We start from the raw sequence: 19,430 nt of genomic DNA on the forward strand, positions 1-19,430 counted from the left end.
TCTTTCACCTGAGACTTTTACACAAACCACAACTTGCAAGGCAGTATGTGGCATTCTTGGTTATAGGAGTCTGATCATTGTGACTTGAGTGGTTTTCTGTTATTTAATATGACCCTTTATATTTGTCAAAGGATATCAATCCTACAAGATGGCCGAGTGGCACCATGTCTCAGATTTGCCTCAATCATCTCTATATAAGACATCAGTGAGAGCTTCCAAGACGAAAACGCTCAAAAGGAATGTGTTCTGAATACTTTCTTCATATGTAGTGCTCACTCATCTTTATCGCATGAGAAGACTTGCTATGGAATTTTGGCACTGGACCAAGGGGGCTCTGACATTTCAACTGAGGTTCTAGGGTCACTTGTATAGGAGATCTACAGTGACATTGCCATGCTGATTCTCTATGCAGATCTTTCTACCCAGGCACACTACCAAAGTCAAGTAATTAGCACAATCTCCAGATAGAAATATCTGATATTGAGGCTGGTTATGGTGACCCACGCCTGTAATCCCAAGCACTTTGGGAGGTCGAGGTGAGTGGATCACTTGAGCTCAGGAGTTTGAGACCAGCCTGGCTAACATGGTGAAACCCTGTCTCTACTAAAAATACAAAAATTAGCTGGTCGTGGTGGTACGTGCCTGTAGTCCCAGCTACTCGGGAGGCTGAGGCAGGAGAATTATTTGAACAGGTGGAGGCTGCAGTGAGCTGACAGCATACCACTGCACTCCAGCCTGGGTGACAAAGTGAGACCCTGTTTCAAAAAGAAAAAGAAAAAGAAAAGAAAAAAGAAAAAAAAGAGAGAAATAGCTGACATTGAATTATTTTTCTTTATTTTATTTATTTATTTATTTTTTTGATGGAGTCTCGCTCTGTCACCTAGGCTGGAGGGCAGTGGCGTGTTCTCAGCTCACTGCAGCTTTCACCTCCAGGGTTCAAGCGATTCTCCCACCTCAGCCTCCCGAGTAGCTGGGATTACAGGTACCCACCACCACGCCCAGCTAATTTTTGTACTTTTTTAGTAGAGATGGGGGGGGTGTCACCATGTTGGCCAGGCTGGTCTTGAACTCCTGACCTCTGGTGATCTGCCCACCTCGGGCTCCCAAAGTGCCAGGATTACAGGCGTGAGCCACCATGCCCAGCCCTGACACTGAATTATTTTTCTAAAGTACCTGGAAACTTATCACTGAAAACAAAAACAAAAACAAAAACTGATGACATTGAAATCATTGCAGTGTAATCACTCGTGGTTTCTACTCCCAATGTTATTGTGGAGAAATCCTGGAAGAAAAGAGCTCTTTGGCTAGTTATGTTAGGTAATAGGATTTATTATGTACACCAAAGATGTAAGGGTCATTTCTATAGTTCTCATTAGACTTTGGAGTTGTAATAGTTATACAGGAAAAGGGGTAAGAAGAAAGAGGAGATGAAAACAGCTTTGCAAAAATTAAGGGTGAATTTTCCTCCCCTATTTTCTTTTTTCCTGACAGTATAAATAATGTCTGATTAAGATGAAAAGTTAAGAAAGCATATACATTCCTACAGAATTGGGCTGAGAATGAGGTTAAATTGTATGTACACAATAAAGCAAGCTATAGGGCTTTTTGAGGAAAAAATGACTATATTTTGGCAAGAAAATTATTACAAGTTCTTTCCAATTGAGGGAAGAAGACTATGCTATCCATTTAATTCAAAGAATAACCAGGAATGAGACGGGACCTCGTTACTATGGGAGACCATTTGGTAAGTGGAAGGACACTTCTTTCTGTGTAGGCAATTTGAGGGTGAGCCTTCCACAATCCATATGACACCTTCTGGTTAAATCATTGTTATACTCTCTGCTGAAAGATATTCCACTGAACTCCACTCTCTTTCTAAGTGCTTCCAATAAATTACCACGGACATGAAAGTCACCTTTGACATTTACTGGAAAATTTGATTTTTTTTTTCTGTAACATTATAAGCCTCTTTCCCCCACAAAAAAAAAAAAAATGTTTTATTGCATCTTCATTGCAAATCTAATTTGTAATTCATCCCTTGCTTACTCATTTAAGTCAGAGATGTGTGCTGAAGAATATCAGTCAACCAGCCTGGAAACATTTTTCTAATAGTAAATGTAGAATGTAAAGGAAATTACATTATTTTGTGTTCTGTAAAATGTATAATTTAAAAAAAAAACTTCACTTATGTTATTTAACATTTTAACTAAAAAATTCAAATTATGTCATAATCATTCAGCAATACAAATGTTGGTCACCCACAAGAGAAATCTAGTTGTAATTACATTATAATAATTCAATAATGTAAATTTTTATTATCCCAAAGAAAAATTTGAGGAAAAAGATTGGCCAAAATGTTGCAAGTAGTAGATTTATGGAAATATTCAGCATTTGGTGTGAGCAGATGCATGATAAACACAGACATGAAAAAAATTAAATTGCTCTTGCTGGAGAATTTGAACCTAAGAAAATGCTACTCTAGGTATCCATGGTTTTACCACTTGCTAACAAAAGCTTCTTATAGCTTGTAACGGTAAGTACTCATTACAGAGAAGAGATGCATGCTCTTGAAGAACTCCCCACTACCACATTCTCACAAGTTATTGGAAAAAACTTCAGAGTTTGGGAACAGTAATAGCTATATTTTAAGAATTGTGTTATTTGCCTCCATAAATGAATGCCTGTCTACCTCATTGGCCTGAAAATTGTACCACATCTGTAAGATGAATCATTTGGCTTTCTAGTTGGTCCTGGGGGACAGGAACGCAGCCCACAGATTTACCAGTAGCTCACTGCCTGGTAAATGTTTACTTATAAATTAGTGTGGGTGATAATTTATTCAGGTAATAAGCATAGATTACATTTAATGGCTTAGACATTATACATTATGAACACAGTATTTTATGTTGAAGTAAATGTATATGATAATATGATATCTAAATGTAACTCAGAAATTGTGAATTAGAGAGTTTAAGCAAAGTTAAGCGTGTATTACAGTGCATCAGCACTTAAAGGCTTCAGGAAAGTTTCACAATGGCAAAGCGGTATCATACAGTTCACCCATACCATGTGTTAGGGATCTGTTTATTTTTTAGATTCTCTTCTCCTTTCCCCACAAACCAACTCATTCTGTTACTGAAGAACATTGCTTCTTTCTTGACAAGCAACACAACATCAAAATTTAGGCTTCTGGAGCTGAGGTGAGTAATCTGTCAGCAGGGACACCATGACAGCCTGATGACACAACAAAGAAAGAAAGAAATGGATAAACATTAGTGACAGTCTGCTTAGGGACCTAGAGAAGGTGAATTAGGTTTCAGCTTTGCAGGGCTACAGTTAAAATGCGTTTTCTCAAGAAAATGGTAAGAGAACAATTCTGAACTAATATTTATTTATTTATTGGAGGAGGGGATAAATGAAGGTCAACAGAGATCAGACTGACCCAAAGAGATACACAAACACTGCATAATTAGGACTCACTCCAGGACTAGTGGGTCACAGAGTTGAAATGAGATGCTACAGTGGTAGCCGTGATTGAATTTTCCAGTCATAAGTAAACCTAGTTATTGGCTAGTTTTAGAGAAATATAATCCCTCCTATCCCAGATCCTTCTGTTTATACTATGGTTTGATCACTCACAACCTAGAGAAGTTTAGGATGAATCAGATGTAGAGTGATCTGAGCAATGTCTGCTGTCTGAAGCTGGGTATTCCTGAAAGAGTATTATCTCTGTAGCCAAGAGTATACAGCTTCCCCTTGGTCTGTCAACCACAAATGGTAATTTTCACTTTTACTCTTCTCAACCTCCACAAGAATGACAATAATAATATCAGAAACAATGGTGAATGTTAGCTGAGTGCCTACTAGGTATTAGATAGAATACTAAGTACCATTTCATGTATTAGCCAAGAAATATTTTTCAAGCACTGTGCCAGGAGCTTTGGTGAGCTAGAGGGAAATGCTCACTCATTACCTCGTTTAATACAACAAAATTCTAAGGTAGTTTTTATCATTATAATTTATAGTTGAGGAAATCAATCCTTGAGATGACAGATAGTGCAGAACTGGGTTGGAACCCAGGTTTTCTCTGACTCTATTCTTTTTAAAAATTATTATTTTTTGATTGATAAATTATAATTGTATATATTTATGGAGTACATTGTGATGTTTTGATAGATGTATACAATGTGCAATGATTAAATCAAGCTAATGAACATATCCATTACCTTACCTATCTTTTTTATGGAGAGACATTTGACATTTCTTCTCTAAGTTATTTTGAAATATATATTATTATTGACTATAATAATCATTCTGCTGTGTAATAGATCTCAAAATCTATTCTCCCTGTCTACTTGAAACTTTGTACCCTTTGATCAACAACTCCCCATTGCCTTCCTTCCCATCCCCTAGCCTCTGGTAATCATCATTCTACTCTCTACTTCTATGAGTTCAACTTTTTTAGAGTCCACATATAAGTGAGATCATGTAGTATTTGTCTTTCTGTGCCTGGGTTATTTTACTTAGCATAATGTCCACCAAAAAACTGTTAGAACTGATAAGGGAATTCAGTAAAATTACAGAAAATGAAATCAACATACAGAAATCAGTAGCATTTCTAATGTACTAATAATCAACTATCTGAAAAGAAAATTAAGAAAATAATCACATTTGTAATAGCAACAAAAAATTACTTATGTATAAATTTTATCAAGAAGTTAAAAGACCTGTTTACTGAAAACTATAAAACACTGATGAAAGAAAATAAAGAAGACACAAATAAATGGAATGATATCCCATGTTCATGGATTGAAAGAATTAATGTTGTAAAAATGTCCACACTACCCAAAGTGATCTACAGATTCAATGCAACCCCTATCAAAATTTCAATGTCATTTTTCACATAAATCAAAAATACAATCCTTAAGTTTGTAGGGAACCACAAAGACCCCACATAGACAAAGTGATCTTGAACAAAAGGAGAAAGCTGGTAGCATCACACTCCTTGATTTTAAAACATATTATAAAGATATTTTAATAAAAACAACGTGGCACTATCATAAAAACAGACACATTAACCAACAAAACAGTAAGGAAAGCCTAGAAATGAACCCATGCATTTATGGTCAATTGCTTTTTGACAGAGGTGCCAAGAGCACATAATGAGGAAAGGACAGTCTCCTCAGCAAATGGTATTTAGAAAACTAGATATCCACATGCAGAAAAATAAAATTGGACTCTTGTCTCACACCATATTTAAAAATCAACTCAAAATGGATTAAAGACTTAAATATAAGCTCTGAAGCTGTAACACTACTAAAAGAAAACATAGGGAAAAAGTTCTGTCTTAGTCTGTTTTCACGCTACTGATAAAGACATACACAAGACTAGGAAATTTATAAAGAAAAAGAGGTTTAATGGACTCACAGTTCCAATGGCTGGGGAGGCCTCACAATCATTGCAAAAGGCAAAAGGCATATCTCACATGGTGGCAGGCAAGAGAGAGAATGAGAGCCAAGCAACAGGGCTTTTCCCTTATAAAACCATCAGATCTCATGAGACTTATCCAGTACTGCGAGAACAGTATGGGGGAAACTGCCCCTATGATTCAATTATATCCCACCAATCCCTTCCACAACACGTGGGAATTATGGGAGCTACAATTCAATATGAGATTTGGGTGGGGACACAGCCAAACCATATCAAGCTCCATGACATCAGTCTGGTAATTGTTCACTATGACCCTGAAAACACAAGCAACAGAAACAGACATAGACAAATCAAATTGCATCAAACTAAAAAGCTATTGCACAGCAAAAGAAACAATAAATAAAGTGAAGAGACAATCCACAGAATGGGAGAAAATATTTGCAAACCATACATCTGTTAAGGGATTCATATCCAAAATATATAAGGAACTCAAACAACGAAAGAGAAAGAAAACAAAATAACCTGATTTAAAAATGGGCAAAGGACCTGAACAGACATTTTTCCAAAGAAGATATACAAATCATCAAGTTCATGAAAAAATGCTGAGTATCACTAATCGTTAGGGAAATGCAAATTAAACCACAATGAGATATCACCACATACCTATTAGAGTGGCTTTTATTTTTACAAAAATGAAAGATAAGTGTTGACAAGAATGCAGAGAGGGAGGATCTCCTGTGCATTGTTGGTGGGAATCTAAATTAGTATAGCCTTCATAAAAAATGGTATAGAGGTTCCTCAAAAACTAAAACTAGAACTCCCATATGATCCAGCAGTCCTATTTCCTAGTATATATCCAAAGGAACTGAAACCAATCTGGTGCAGGGCTATCTGCACTTCCATGTTCACTGCAGCATTATTTACAATAGGTAAGATATGGAATCAACCTAAGTGTCCATCAATGGATGAATGGATAGAGAAAATGTGGTGTATATATCCAACGGAATAGTATTCAACCTTAAAAAAGGAAATCCTGTCATTTGTGACAACATGGGTGAATCTGGATGACTCTACTCTTAAAAGGTAGTTTTGTGGTCTCTCAGGTACTTTTTCTTACACTTCAACCATACTGTACACGTGTTCCTAGCCTATATCAAAAGTGCAGGTCTTGTATTTCAAAGGTGTTAACTGAATATACTTATCAAAGTTATCACATGCCAGGCCCTGTGCTGAGTGCTGTATGTGCATCATAACATGTAATATCCTTTCCTACTGTATGAAATGGTAAGAGATGTAAAATACAGATCGAGAAACTGAGATGTAGGAATTTTCCTGAGCGGTGGTGGTGAGAGGTGGATCCGCACCTACCTGTCCCTGGGTCCTGACTACAATGCTCACATGACTCTGATCTCATTGAATCCTCATAACCTTAAGAGGTTGGTTCTATTTTTTTATCCTCATTTTTCATATGAATAAACTGGTCTTAGTGAAGTTAAGGTATTTGCCTAAGTTGATTAGGAGCCCAAGATCACAGAGAGAGCCAGAATTTTAACCTTATTTCCAAAACTTATGTTCTAAAACCAATTCCCTATATTGCCTTTAAGCTGCAAAAATGTATGAGTCCATATTTAAAGTATGTGTCAGGCACACTTCTAGGTATAATAAAGAATGTTACAGACAGGATTACTGCTTTCATAAAGAAGTTTTCATTATAGTGGGGGGACAGGCAACAAACAGACAAAAAAATACAAAAATATCAAGTAGTGCCATTAGAAAATAAAATGTTAAAAGGAGATAAAGGAGCCTTGGGAACCACTTAAGAGTGAGTGGCATGGGAAGATCTTGCTCAACAGTAACATTTAAGGTGATGTCTGAATGACAAGAAGGAACTGGTTTACCCAGGGCAAACTTTGGCATAAGAATGTCTACCAGGTAAAAGACACTGTAAACTTTTTAATGGGTTCCTGGGAGCCCCTCTCATTTTTGCTTTGTTTTTAATTGTCTATGGATTGTATCAACTTTATTTCCAAATAAAAGCTTACAAATTCAACTTGGATTAGGATTGTCAGATTCAGTTAAATAAACGCAGACAGACAAGCAGTTAAACAAGAATTTCAGATAACAACAAATATATTTTTTACTGTATGTTCTAAATAGTACATGAGACATACTTAGACTAAAAATTATTCATTGTTTATCTAAAATTCAAATTTAACTGGGTGTCCTGTATTTTACCTTCTAACTTGGGGAGAAGTAAATGACTATAAAATACTGTGAGTTACATTTGCAATGGTGTTTTGGACTTAAGAGTCATATGTGGATAACAGTGCTTTGAAGTGTCAGCTTTTTTTCTTTTTTTCAAGGTCCCTTTAGGTTATTTTAGCTCCAGTGTAAAATTTATAGGCAGAGGAAAAATATCTGTCCACATTTTGTGAGTCCTACTGCCTTATTAATCACTGAAAAATACAAAAGCAAGCTTCATGGGGAGGAAATGGGTGATTTTTGTTTTTAAACAAAGGGATCCAAAGACCTGTGCACTATGAAGAGAATGATGCAATTAGTGAAGCGTTCTGAACAGCACTACTGGAAGTCTCTTAGCATGGAGGCCTTAAAAAGCTACTCCGAGCGCTGAAAGAGGACACTTCTGCTTTAAGAAATGCTACACCATTAAAGAAAAAGCCCTTCATCCTATTTTAGTTATATACCTTAAACATCAGTCATTACAGGCATCTCAGAACTAGAGGGTCACGTTGCGGCTTTCCTTTCTTATTTCATCCTGATTTTAAATCAAGTTGTATGTGTGAAAATTATTCCCTGGAGTAGTGCTGTCCAATAGAGCTCTCGGCAGTGATGGAAGTGTTCGATGTCTGTGCTGTCCAATACCAATAGTGTAGCCACCAGCCACATGTGGCTATTGAGCATTCAACAACTTGGTTGGTATAATTGAGGAACTGAGGAACTGAATCTTCTTTTTTTTTCTTTGTGTTGAGATGGAGTCTTGCTCTGTTGCCCAGGCTGAAGTGCCGTGGCACAATCTTGGCTCACTGCAACCTCTGCCTCCCAGGTTCAAGCAATTCTCCTGCCTCAGCCTCCTGAGTAGCTGGGATTACAGACGTGCACCACCATGCCTGGCTAATATTTTTGTACTTTTAGTAGAGATAGAGTTTTACCATGTTGGCCAGGCTGGTCTCAAACTCCTGACCTCAAGTAATGCCCCTGTCTCAGCCTCCCAAAGTGCTGGGATTACAGGCATGAGCCACCGTGCCCAGCCTGAATCTTCGATTTTGTAAAATTTTAATTAGTTTAGATTTAAATTTAAAAAGCCACATGTGCCTACTGGCTACTGTATTGGATAAGCTAGTCTGGAGGAAGACAAGTATTAGAACATCTTAGAAAAATGTATCACAGCAGTGCTGAACCTAAAGGCCATTCTAAATAAGCTGTATAAGAATAATTAATTTGCGGCCGGCTGCGGTGGCTCACACCTGTAATCCCAGCAATTTGGGAGGCCGAGGCAGGTGGATCACCTGAGGTCAGGGGTTCGAGACCAGCCTGGCCAACATGGCGAAACCCTGTCTCTACTAAAAATACAAAAATTAGCCAGGCGCAGTGGCGGGCACCTGTAATCCCAGCTACTCGGGAGGCTGAGGCAGGAAAATCACTTGAACCCGGGAGGCGGAGGTTGCAGTGAGCCGTGATTGTGCCATTGTACTCCAGCCTGGGTGACAGAGCGAGACTCTGTCTCAAAAAATAAATAAAAATAAAATAATAATAATTTATTTGCCTATAAAAGAGGAATTTAACATGGATAATCTCCAAGGTCTCATCCCACTTGAAAATGTTTATGCTTCTATGAACTGTACAGGCTATGTGGTGACTGCATACTATTCTCTTTTTTTCAATCTCCAATGCCTGGCAGAGGACCTGGCACAAAGTAGATGCTCATTGTATGGCTGCTGAAATGAACTGAATTCAAAGGGACCTCCAAATCATGTAGCTCAGAGACACAAAGAGCACGGACGCAGCTGGAAACCATCATTCTCAGCAAACTATCGCAAGAACAGAAAACCAAACACCGCATGTTCTCACCTATAGGTGGGAACTGAACAATGAGATCACTTGGACTCGGGAAGGGGAACATCACACACCGGGGCCTATCATGGGGAGGGGGGAGGGGGGAGGGATTGCATTGGGAGTTATACCTGATGTAAATGACGAGTTGATGGGTGCTGACGAGTTGATGGGTGCAGCACGCCAACATGGCACAAGTATACACATGTAACAAACCTGCACGTTTTGCACATGTACCCTAGAACTTAAAGTATAATAATAAAAAATAAATAAATAAATAAATTTTAAAAAAATTAAAAAAAAAAAAAGAGCACAACACATGGCCTCACCACCTCCTTTCTAGTGTCTGTGTAAGGCACGCTAATCAGTTATGCCACTCTTTCTGTCTCACATCATAGGCAGGCTCAAAATCCTTCTCAACAGAATTTCTGTAGCCTGGTGATGAGATTAGGGATCTAAGAATTAAAACTCATTTGCCATCTCTATGGCTCAATCTGCTTATTTTACAGGAGAGGACACTGGGACCTAGAGAGTTTATACTTATCTAAGATGGCACAGCCGACTAGTATTAAGGCCAGTTACAGAAGTCAAGTCTCATCACTTCCAGATGAGCATTCTTTCTACTTTAGACTCTCTACTTTCATTTTAACACGATTCTGTCTCTTGGTTTCTTTTTTTTTTTTTTTTTTTTTTTTTTTTTTTTTTTTTTTTTTGAGGCGGAGTCTTGCTCGGTAGCCCGGGCTGGAGTGCAGTGGCCGGATCTCAGCTCACTGCAAGCTCCGCCTCCCGGGTTTACGCCATTCTTGTGCCTCAGCCTCCCAAGTAGCTGGGACTACAGGCGCCCGCCACCTCGCCCGGCTAGTTTTTTGTATTTTTAGTAGAGACGGGGTTTCACGGTGTTAGCCAGGATGGTCTCGATCTCCTGACCTCGTGATCCGCCCGTCTCGGCCTCCCAAAGTGCTGGGATTACAGGCTTGAGCCACCGCGCCCGGCCCGTCTCTTGGTTTCTTTAAAATATTTTCCTCTAATAATAGTGGATAACTCAGGGGTATGGGGAATGGGGAGATAGCGGTAAGATCTAGATGGATGGAAAAATGGGTGGATGTAAGATTTCACCGTAAATATTTCAACCATGTGAATACATTCCGTATTTAATTTTTCAAGTAAATTGGTTTTAAAGATGTTGTTTAATATGCTCTTTAAAAAAATCAGCAGTTCAGAGCGTCTCCATAATTGATGTTTTAGAAAGTTTTCTTTTTTGGCCGGGCGCGGTGGCTCACGCCTGTAATCCCAGCACTTTGGGAGGCCGAGACGGGCGGATCACAAGGTCAGGAGATCGAGACCGCAGTGAAACCCCGCCTCTACTAAAAATACAAAAAATTAGCCGGGCGCGGTGGCGGGCGCCTGTAGTCCCAGCTACTCGGGAGGCTGAGGCAGGAGAATGGCGTGAACCCGGGAGGCGGAGCTTGCAGTGAGCTGAGATCTGGCCACCGCACTCCAGCCTGGGCGACAGAGCGAGACTCCATCTCAAAAAAAAAAAAAAAAAAAAAAGAAAGTTTCCTTTTTGTTTTCCCTACTGAATTTCTACAAAGGATCTACTTTGATGGATTTACTTGATTTATCTTTGTAACTTCAGTTGTCTTCTGATGCAAAACAGAGCTCAAGGAAAATGTTTCACTGTGTCTCTTCCTGAGGTATGTGGTTGGGGAGCTCACATTTTCTTCTTTGTCATCTAGCTCTGTTACTCAAAATGTGGTCTGCAGGACAGTGGCACCTGCATTAACTGGGTCCTTATTAGAAGTGCTGGGCTGGCACGGTGGTTCACACCTGTAATCCCAGCACTTTTCAAGGCTGAGGTGGGTGGATCATTTGAGGTCAGGAGTTCGAGACCAGCCTGGGCAACATGATGAAAACCCCATCTCTACTAAAAATACAAAAATTAGCCGTGCATGGTGTCGCCTGCCTATAATCCCAGCTACTCGTGAGGCTGAGGTAGGAGAATTGCTTGAACCTGGGAGGCAGAGGTTGCAGTGAGCCGAGATCGCGCCATTGCACTCCAGCAACAGAGCGAGACTCCATCTCAAAAAAAAAAAATAGATGTGCCAAATCTCAAGCCCCATCTTAGACCTGCAGAATTCAAATCTGCACCTTAACAAGACCCCCTAGGTAATTTAAATGCACATTAAGGCTTCAGAAGTACTGGCCTAGATAACAAGGCAGTTGACATTTTGGCCAAAGTTAGTGTCCTGAGGTGGCAAGCTGGAAAGATGCGGTGAAAAAAAATCATCCCTGTTATTAGATATGACAAATTTAGGCCTAATATACAAGCTTCTATTGAAAAGGGAGTCATGGTTGGCTGCCAAGCAACCATAGTTGAGCTTGAACCCCTGCTTATTTTATTGGGTCTGTATCAGATCAATAGTGAAGATGATGATAATGAGGGTAATAATTATGATAACAATATTTACCATGTGTTATGTGTTATGTACTATGCTAAAAGCTTTACAAATATTACTTTAATGTTCACAATAACCCTATTCCAATTTATAGATTAGATAAATAATTAGCAGCTCGTCCTTTCCAACTTGCTTTTCTCTACTCCAGAAGCTGAAAGCTAAAAACTACATTTCCCAAACTCCCTTGCAGCTAGAGTACAGGCATCCCACTCAGCTGCGTCTACTCCAGACTTGGATGCAGAAGTGAACAACATGCAGTAGAAGCCGTCTTCAGAGAGATTGGATCTTCTGCTATATATGCAGGTAGAGAAATCTATTTCAGCTGTGGTGGCTGTAATGGAGTATCTGACATCTAGTTTCAAGGGCCTTAGGCACCAGGCTGTGTCAGTGGTGTTCTGGCCACAGAAGAACCACAGTGTCATTGGGCAGTTTTTCTGCCTGTGTTGTCCCTGGCTATGTGGTGTCCAAGAATTATTCACTGCACTTCCTTTCCCAAAAGATTCTGGGAGCAGCTTAATGTCTCTTAATACATTATTCTCCATGTATCTACCTAGAGTGGACTCCCGTTTGCAAGTAAGATCCTGGCTGATACAGTAATTGAGACCAGTTAAGTCACTAAAAGCTAAAAAATGGTGGCGCTAAGTTAGACATGTCAGTACTATTTTCCAGAGCAGGTGACATTTGGGATTTTGTAAAGTAGACATATGGTTAATATTTCCTAGAATGACAGTGATGGAGATGAAATGAGTGGCTTTATCTGAAAGGAACCATTAATTTTTAAGATAAGTTTTGCCATGAAATTTGGAAATGTTCTATACCTAAAAACACATGTATCCCTATGGCCAAACTCAAAGAACCAAAACAAGTATCTAGCCCAGTCATAAAGTAAGGCATGGAATGACGAAAAAGAGAAGGGAAAAAGTAAGATGTTTTGAATGCCCAGTTTATACAGGAACTGAATTAGGGCCTTCTCTAAACATGAACAAAGAGATTCTAAAATAAGAATTATACAACTTACAATGGTTGGCAAACAATGGTGGCTGGTGCTCAGGCGGATCAAGGGTGGTACGAATTTTGGTTAAAATGGATTTATTTGAAAGGAGATTAATCTCACTCCATGCAAATACACTATAAATGCTAATAAGCACTAATGATGTATTATAAAGTTTCTGGAAAAAAAATAGATGTTACATGAGCAAGTAATGTAGTTGGATAATCTCACTTGCTTATTCTTTCCCCAAAGGCATGAATGACCAAGTTGGAACCACACAAATAACTTATCCTCCATTCCTTGTTTCTTGCTTACCATGATTGTCCACTTTCTGTTTTCTGCCTCTGGGAACACTAGTGATCGTGGAGAATAAAAGACTTCATCGTCCACTTCTTCTGGCTTTCTGGGCAAGCAGTGTAAAAATGTCCAGTCAGAGGCAGCAACTTTAGCAGTCTAAAGAGATGGGAATAAGACCATATTTTGACTATTATATGTGGCAGTCATATTTGTTTTCTTCGGTATTTAAAAACACACATGGCCTGCAGTCAGAGATCAATGCAAAGGGAGAGACAAGGAGCAGAGCGGTGGTTTTATCTCAAGATACTCAGGAGAAATATACGTGGTACTTTCATTTATTATTATTATTTTTTTTTTTGAGACAGATTCTCGCTCTGTCGCTCAGACTGGAGTGCAGTGGTGCGATCTCGGCTCACTGCAACCTCCGCCTCCAGAGCTCAAGCAATTCTCCTGCCTCAGCTTCCTGAGTAGCTGGGACTACAGGCATGCGCCACCATGCCCAGTTAATTTTTGTATTTTTAGTAGAGACAGGGTTTCACCATATTGGCCAGGCTGGTTTCGGACTCCTGACCTCAAATGATCCGCCTGCCTTGGCCTCTCAAAGTGCTGGGGTTACAGGCATGAGCCACCGTGCCCAGCAAGTCTTTTTTTTTTTTAATTTAACAGAGCATCACTTCAAGTTACACCAGTAACTCAGTTTTCTGGTATTCTGTCTAGTGGAACAATGGACATTTCAGTAAATAACTCTACTAATGTAATATGTGGCTGATAGTAAAAGTCACCAATTATAGTCCACTGTATTTAAAAAGTTGCTTTGGTGTGATAATATTATATTTGGAGCTTATCTCCAAATTATTATTTTTAGCACTTGAAGCATACTTCATCACTAGTTAAAACAATTTGGATCAAATTACTGAGGTAGGGGTGAATTAAACAGGATTATAAGCACTATGCATTCGATTTTTCATTCTTAATGCAAATGTACTAGCAGTTTTAATTTTCTCCAACAGTTAATTCCTCAAAGTTACATTTCCCTATATATTTCTATTGTTCACATACAGATTCAAAACTACATTCCTTCATACTTTCTTACCTCAAAATTACTGCCTTTGTACTAAAATTTTGTTTTACCTCCCACCCAAGCTCTAGTTTCAGAACACTTAGAGTTTCTAAAATACCAGCAAAATTACATGGAAAAAAATAACATTTATACATGCCATACATCAATAAAATGACTGTTCTTCAAGCCTACAGTTCCAGCACCAGAAACACATATAAGATTGGCCAAGCAAGTGTAAGTATGAGGTGATTTATGTAATTTAAAATATCTCCATGAAAATATGTTCCACATGTATAAGGGATTAGCCATAATATATAAAGAGCTCCTATAATCAATAATAGAAAAGGTGAAAAAATAGAAAATGGGCAAAAAATGTAATAGCAATTTTTAGAAAAAAGGGCAATGCCCAATAAACATAAAAAGATGCTTAACTTCATTACTAACCAAGGAATTGCTAATTTTAAAAAAGATGAGATGCCATTTTTCCTCCAGATTTAGAAAAATTAAAAATGTAAATGAAAACTAAACATGGAGAGGGTATGGAAAAATAACTATAATATGCAGCTTCAGGAGCATACATTTTTAATCTTCTTTGGGTGAGCAGTTTAGCAGCACTCTCATATTTTAAAAAGTATATACCACTTCACCCCAAAATTCTTCTTCTCAGGATCTTATTCTCCAGTAATATTTGCACAAAGAAATATGTATAAGCAAGTTCATTGCAGCATTTTTGTAATCGGCATTCTCAGAAATAGCCTAATTTATCAATAGGAAACATTTTAAGTTAATTATGGTTCCACTTATCCTTTGGAATTCTATGCAGCAACTAAGAAAAATGAATGAGCAAGAAAATCTAAGATTTGTTAAGTGGAAAAAGTAATAATAATAATAAATAATAAATGTCTAAAATTTATGAAAAATCAATAGTTATGTGTGTATTGCATATATATGTGAATGCACAGAAAAGGTCTGCAAAGAGACACATCAAATTGTTAAATAGTGGCTACCTCTAGGAATAGTCTCTGTTAAAGAGATGGGAGAAAGACATTCTTACTTTTTATCTTTCAAACTTCTGTTCTATTTTATATGTAACAATAAAGAACTTGTATTTATGTATTACTTTATCAATATAATATTAATTGTACTTGCTTAATCCCTTTCTCCACCAAAGTAGATTTTTTGCTTTGCTGACAAAACCTCTGTGCACTTGGCTTTTAGGGTATTTCTCCAGAACATTGCTTCTCAAAGTGTGGCCCTGGAGGCAGCAGCATTGCATCACCTGGGAACTTGGTAGAAATGCAGATTCTCAGGTCTCACCCTGACCTACTGAATCAGAAACCCTGGGAGTGGGACCCAGCCAGCTGTGTATTAACAACTCCTCTGGGGATGCTAATACCTGCTCCAGACTGAGAAGCACTGCTCCAGATCTTACTGGAAGACCACCAAACAGATGAGTCCCCTGGAACGCCCTGGAGGGAGTTAGCAAAACCAAACTGGATTTAGAGGTCCTTGGAAAATGGAGGCAAGGACTAGCCTGAGGAGCATAGTTAAGGGGCTTTTCTTAGGGGAGAAATCACAAGAAACTGCATGCATCAGAAGTAACCTAATTTCTTTAAACACACAAAGAGTAAAACACTGCAATGCCTCGATTCTTGTGAAAGGGAAAAGCCTGCTCCTCTCTTCTGACCGGGTTTCAAATTGCTTCATCCAGCACAAAAATGCCTTTCCAAAGGACACAGCTAATCTTTGGAAGGAGAGAAGTCCCTAGGGGATAGAGTCAGTGAGTATTTTTATAGGGAATGAAAGGACAGTCTGCTCCCCGTAAAGTGAATGAGTGATTAGATGGTTCTGGCCTTTATGAATGGAATTAAGGAACCTTCAGAGAGGCATCAATTTGTACCTTCATTGTAACCTGGTAACCTTGGAAAGCCTGGAGCCGCTTTTTCTTCTCCTCTTCTTGTCCCATGCTTATCCAAGTGTCTGTAATTAATACATTGCCTCCATGCGCTGCTTCCAATGGATCATTCGTCAGCAACAGCTTGGTACCATTCTAGCATACATAAGCACGCTGGTTAGATAACTTCATGGGACAGTAAAAGGCAATCATAGCTTTACAGGTAAAGAGCATACCTCTTTGGCATACTGCTCTGCCAACTTGGTTACACTAGGATCCGGCTCATAACCCTACAGGAGGAAGAATTTAACTGTTATTTAGGTAATTTTATTATACATGTTTTCTTCCATATATATTATTTTCTTTTCAATATCTCCTCTCCTTCCCTTTTTCAAGATGTGGTCCCACCATGTTCAGTAAAATATGATTTTTACACCTAGAATTCCAAACTCAGTAGTGCCTTTTGGAATTTAAAAAGACAACAAATGGCCGCATCTTTCACTATCTCCAACCTCTTTAATCATAAAGGCAAACATAAGGCATGGTGCTTTCTAACTCTTGGACACACCTCTTCCGGTTTCCATAATGGCTTAAGAGGATTATATTCAGAAGTGTACAAATGAATGCATGTTTGCCTATCTTTGCACATGCTATCCTTTTTTGTCGGAAATTCTTTCTTCCACCCACTCCATGTGGGTAACTTTTTCAGGTCTCAGTTGAAATGTCCCTTCCTCAGAAAAACCTTCCCTGACCATCCCAGCTCAATACCCCCTCCCCCATTACACACGTCTCATTCTTTGGCATTCCCCAGCAAGCGTTTTGAGTGCAGGGTGCTTGTTTTGCAAGGCATTAACAGAATAAATACATTGTTTTGCTAAGATTATATATTTGTTCAGGATTGTTTGGTGAGGGCAGAGTCAGACACCGGAGAGGCAAGCGAAGTGCCTAGGGCAAAACATTTAAGGAGGCGCTATAAAAAAATTTAAAGAAACACGCATTCTCAGGGCCATGCATGCACAAATTTTGCACCCTAGGTGACTCGCTTGCTCAGCCTAGCTCCTACTCTGGGTGAGGGGACGTCATGGGAACAGCTAAAGCTCCCCCAAGCTATCCCAGGTTCCCACAGGCAGCCTCCCTGCCTCTACCCTCACTCTCCAACCTATTCTGTACACAGCAGCAATAACTGTTTTCTCTGAAGCCTCTGATGTTTACTACTTGTTTCTTAAGTCAAAACTGATTAAGAGCATCAAGGCTCCCCACCTCCACCCCCTGCTTCTGTCTCTTTTAATTCTTCTCAACATCTTGCTGCAGGAAAGCCAATCTTATTGTCATCCCTGTACACATCTTGCCCTTTTCTGCCATCACAGCCTTTCACCCTTGAACACCTCCTCTCTCATCCCCTCCTGGGTGTCTTCATCACAATGTGTCAGCTCCTCAAAACTCTAGCCCAGCTTCACCTCCAAGAGCCTCCATATGGAAGTCTCGTCAGTTCAAACACTGTCATTATCCTCACCTTCCTCTATCCTTCTCGTTTTCCCAAGTTCTTAGCATTGATTACGAGTTGACTTTTATCACTTTTCACTGAGGCATTGTGGTGAATGCTGTGGTCTGCTCCCCAGATCCCCCTCCATGAATAATCATGAATAAAGGACTTATTCCCCCAGCTGCTGGGAGTGCTGCCAGAAGATGGCTTTCAGCTGTCAGCCCCCTTTGGGCACTGCCTCAGCTGCAGAGAGCAGCCTCACCCAAGGTCACACACCCTTTCGGGGCAACCCACGTTCAATGGCTGATTGACAGGAGGGTAAGAAAACCTGACCCCCTATGCCCAACTTCAGACAGCTGAACGGACATCTCAGATCCAGAACTTTCCATAAGATCAGCCAAGGCTGTTGTTGGGCCTGCATCGCAACTCAGCTTCTCCCTCTTCTTACTCCTGCTTCCTTCCCTTCCTTTCCACAGTTGTTGATTTCAAGGGCAAATGCTAATAAGCATCCTGCCTGTCCTGCACGCTAAACTCTGAGTCTGCTTCCCAAGGAACCCAACCAGTGACAGGCATGTCTAGGTTTATTTGTGAAATTGTGTTTATTTGCACGTGATTGTCTACCATAGTTTCTTCTTCTATTAAAGCATTCTTGAAAGAAGAAACTACTCAGAGGTTGATGAAGATGCCTGCTGACATTTTAGCAGCTTTTCTACCCTCATGTAGTGATGAATTCTGGGGCCTTGTTTATAGAGATTTGGGGAAAGTAATTAATAAAGGCTAGCTAATTTAGCAACTAATGTTGTGAACAGCCATACTGGTAAACATAAATGAAGAGACTTGGATATTACCCCAGGTGCCTCCTACCCTGAAAATTTAGCCTTCCCTTTGGAGAGTAGGTTTTATACTCCCTAAGTATAATAATTCTTAGAAAAGGAATCAATAAGTACTTAGAGAACCAACAGAGAGGTTTGGAAATTAGAAAATCACCCAACCTTGCACGCACTGTGGCATGACTTAGAATACAGAGAGGAATTCTTCACTCACATCTCAGCTTTCAATACTAAATCACTCACTAGCCTTTACATAAATTTTAAAACCAGACAAAGAAGGTGATTAACACACCCAGTTCAGTCTAAGTATTCACTTAGAACAATGTTAAAATCATTACTATTGATAGTTTATGGAGCAATTTTACAATCATGGACAAAATTATTTTTTCTTGAACATGTAAGTTACTCTTGGTTAAAGAATGGGAAAATAGATTAATCATGGCCTTGGAAACGTTTCAGTGTTTCTAAAATTTACAATAAATCTCCTAGCTTTATCTTTAAAGGAAACAGGTCTGCTAACAACTGAAGACTTACAAATTGATGGAACGACTTTTGCACTATCAGACTTTCCAGGAGACTTTGCAAAACTCTTACTCCCACCAAGGTTTAACCAGGTTTTAGTACCCTTTATCATTTAAATGAGTTTCTGCATAAGAACAATACTGCAATTACTCTGTAATATTAGAATTTTTTCCTTTGATGTTAATAAAACATCTTTGTCATACAATAAAATGTTTAAACCATATATTTCTTCAACAGAATGAAGCCTTCCAAAAGATCTTTATACCAGCGAACAATTATTGTTAATGTATGTTTCATCTGTGGGAACCAAATGCAATAAGAGTTTGCATTAATACAGAGCCTTTCTTCAAACTAGCTTTGTATGGAGAGTGTACTCACCCTTCCCATAAAGTGAAT

At 39.1% G+C, this 19,430-nt stretch overlaps 1 protein-coding gene across 2 annotated transcripts in view; it reads right to left on the bottom strand.

Moving 5' to 3' along the window:
* Positions 1–1,313: 1,313 nt before the first annotated feature.
* Positions 1,314–19,430, bottom strand: part of OTC (ornithine carbamoyltransferase) — a 73,113-nt gene continuing 54,996 nt past the window's right edge. For both annotated transcript variants that reach the window (XM_009197403.3, XM_003917578.4), the window contains 4 exons: positions 16,436–16,489; positions 16,206–16,355; positions 13,264–13,401; positions 1,314–3,234 (listed from right to left, as the gene is read on the bottom strand). In XM_009197403.3, the coding sequence (XP_009195667.1) occupies positions 3,175–3,234; positions 13,264–13,401; positions 16,206–16,355; positions 16,436–16,489 (402 nt within the window). In that variant the 3' untranslated portion in view covers positions 1,314–3,174. The remainder of the gene's footprint in view (positions 3,235–13,263; positions 13,402–16,205; positions 16,356–16,435; positions 16,490–19,430) is intronic.

The sequence above is a fragment of the Papio anubis genome, chromosome X, assembly GCF_008728515.1.
Source record: "Papio anubis isolate 15944 chromosome X, Panubis1.0, whole genome shotgun sequence".
NCBI lineage: Eukaryota > Metazoa > Chordata > Mammalia > Primates > Cercopithecidae > Papio > Papio anubis.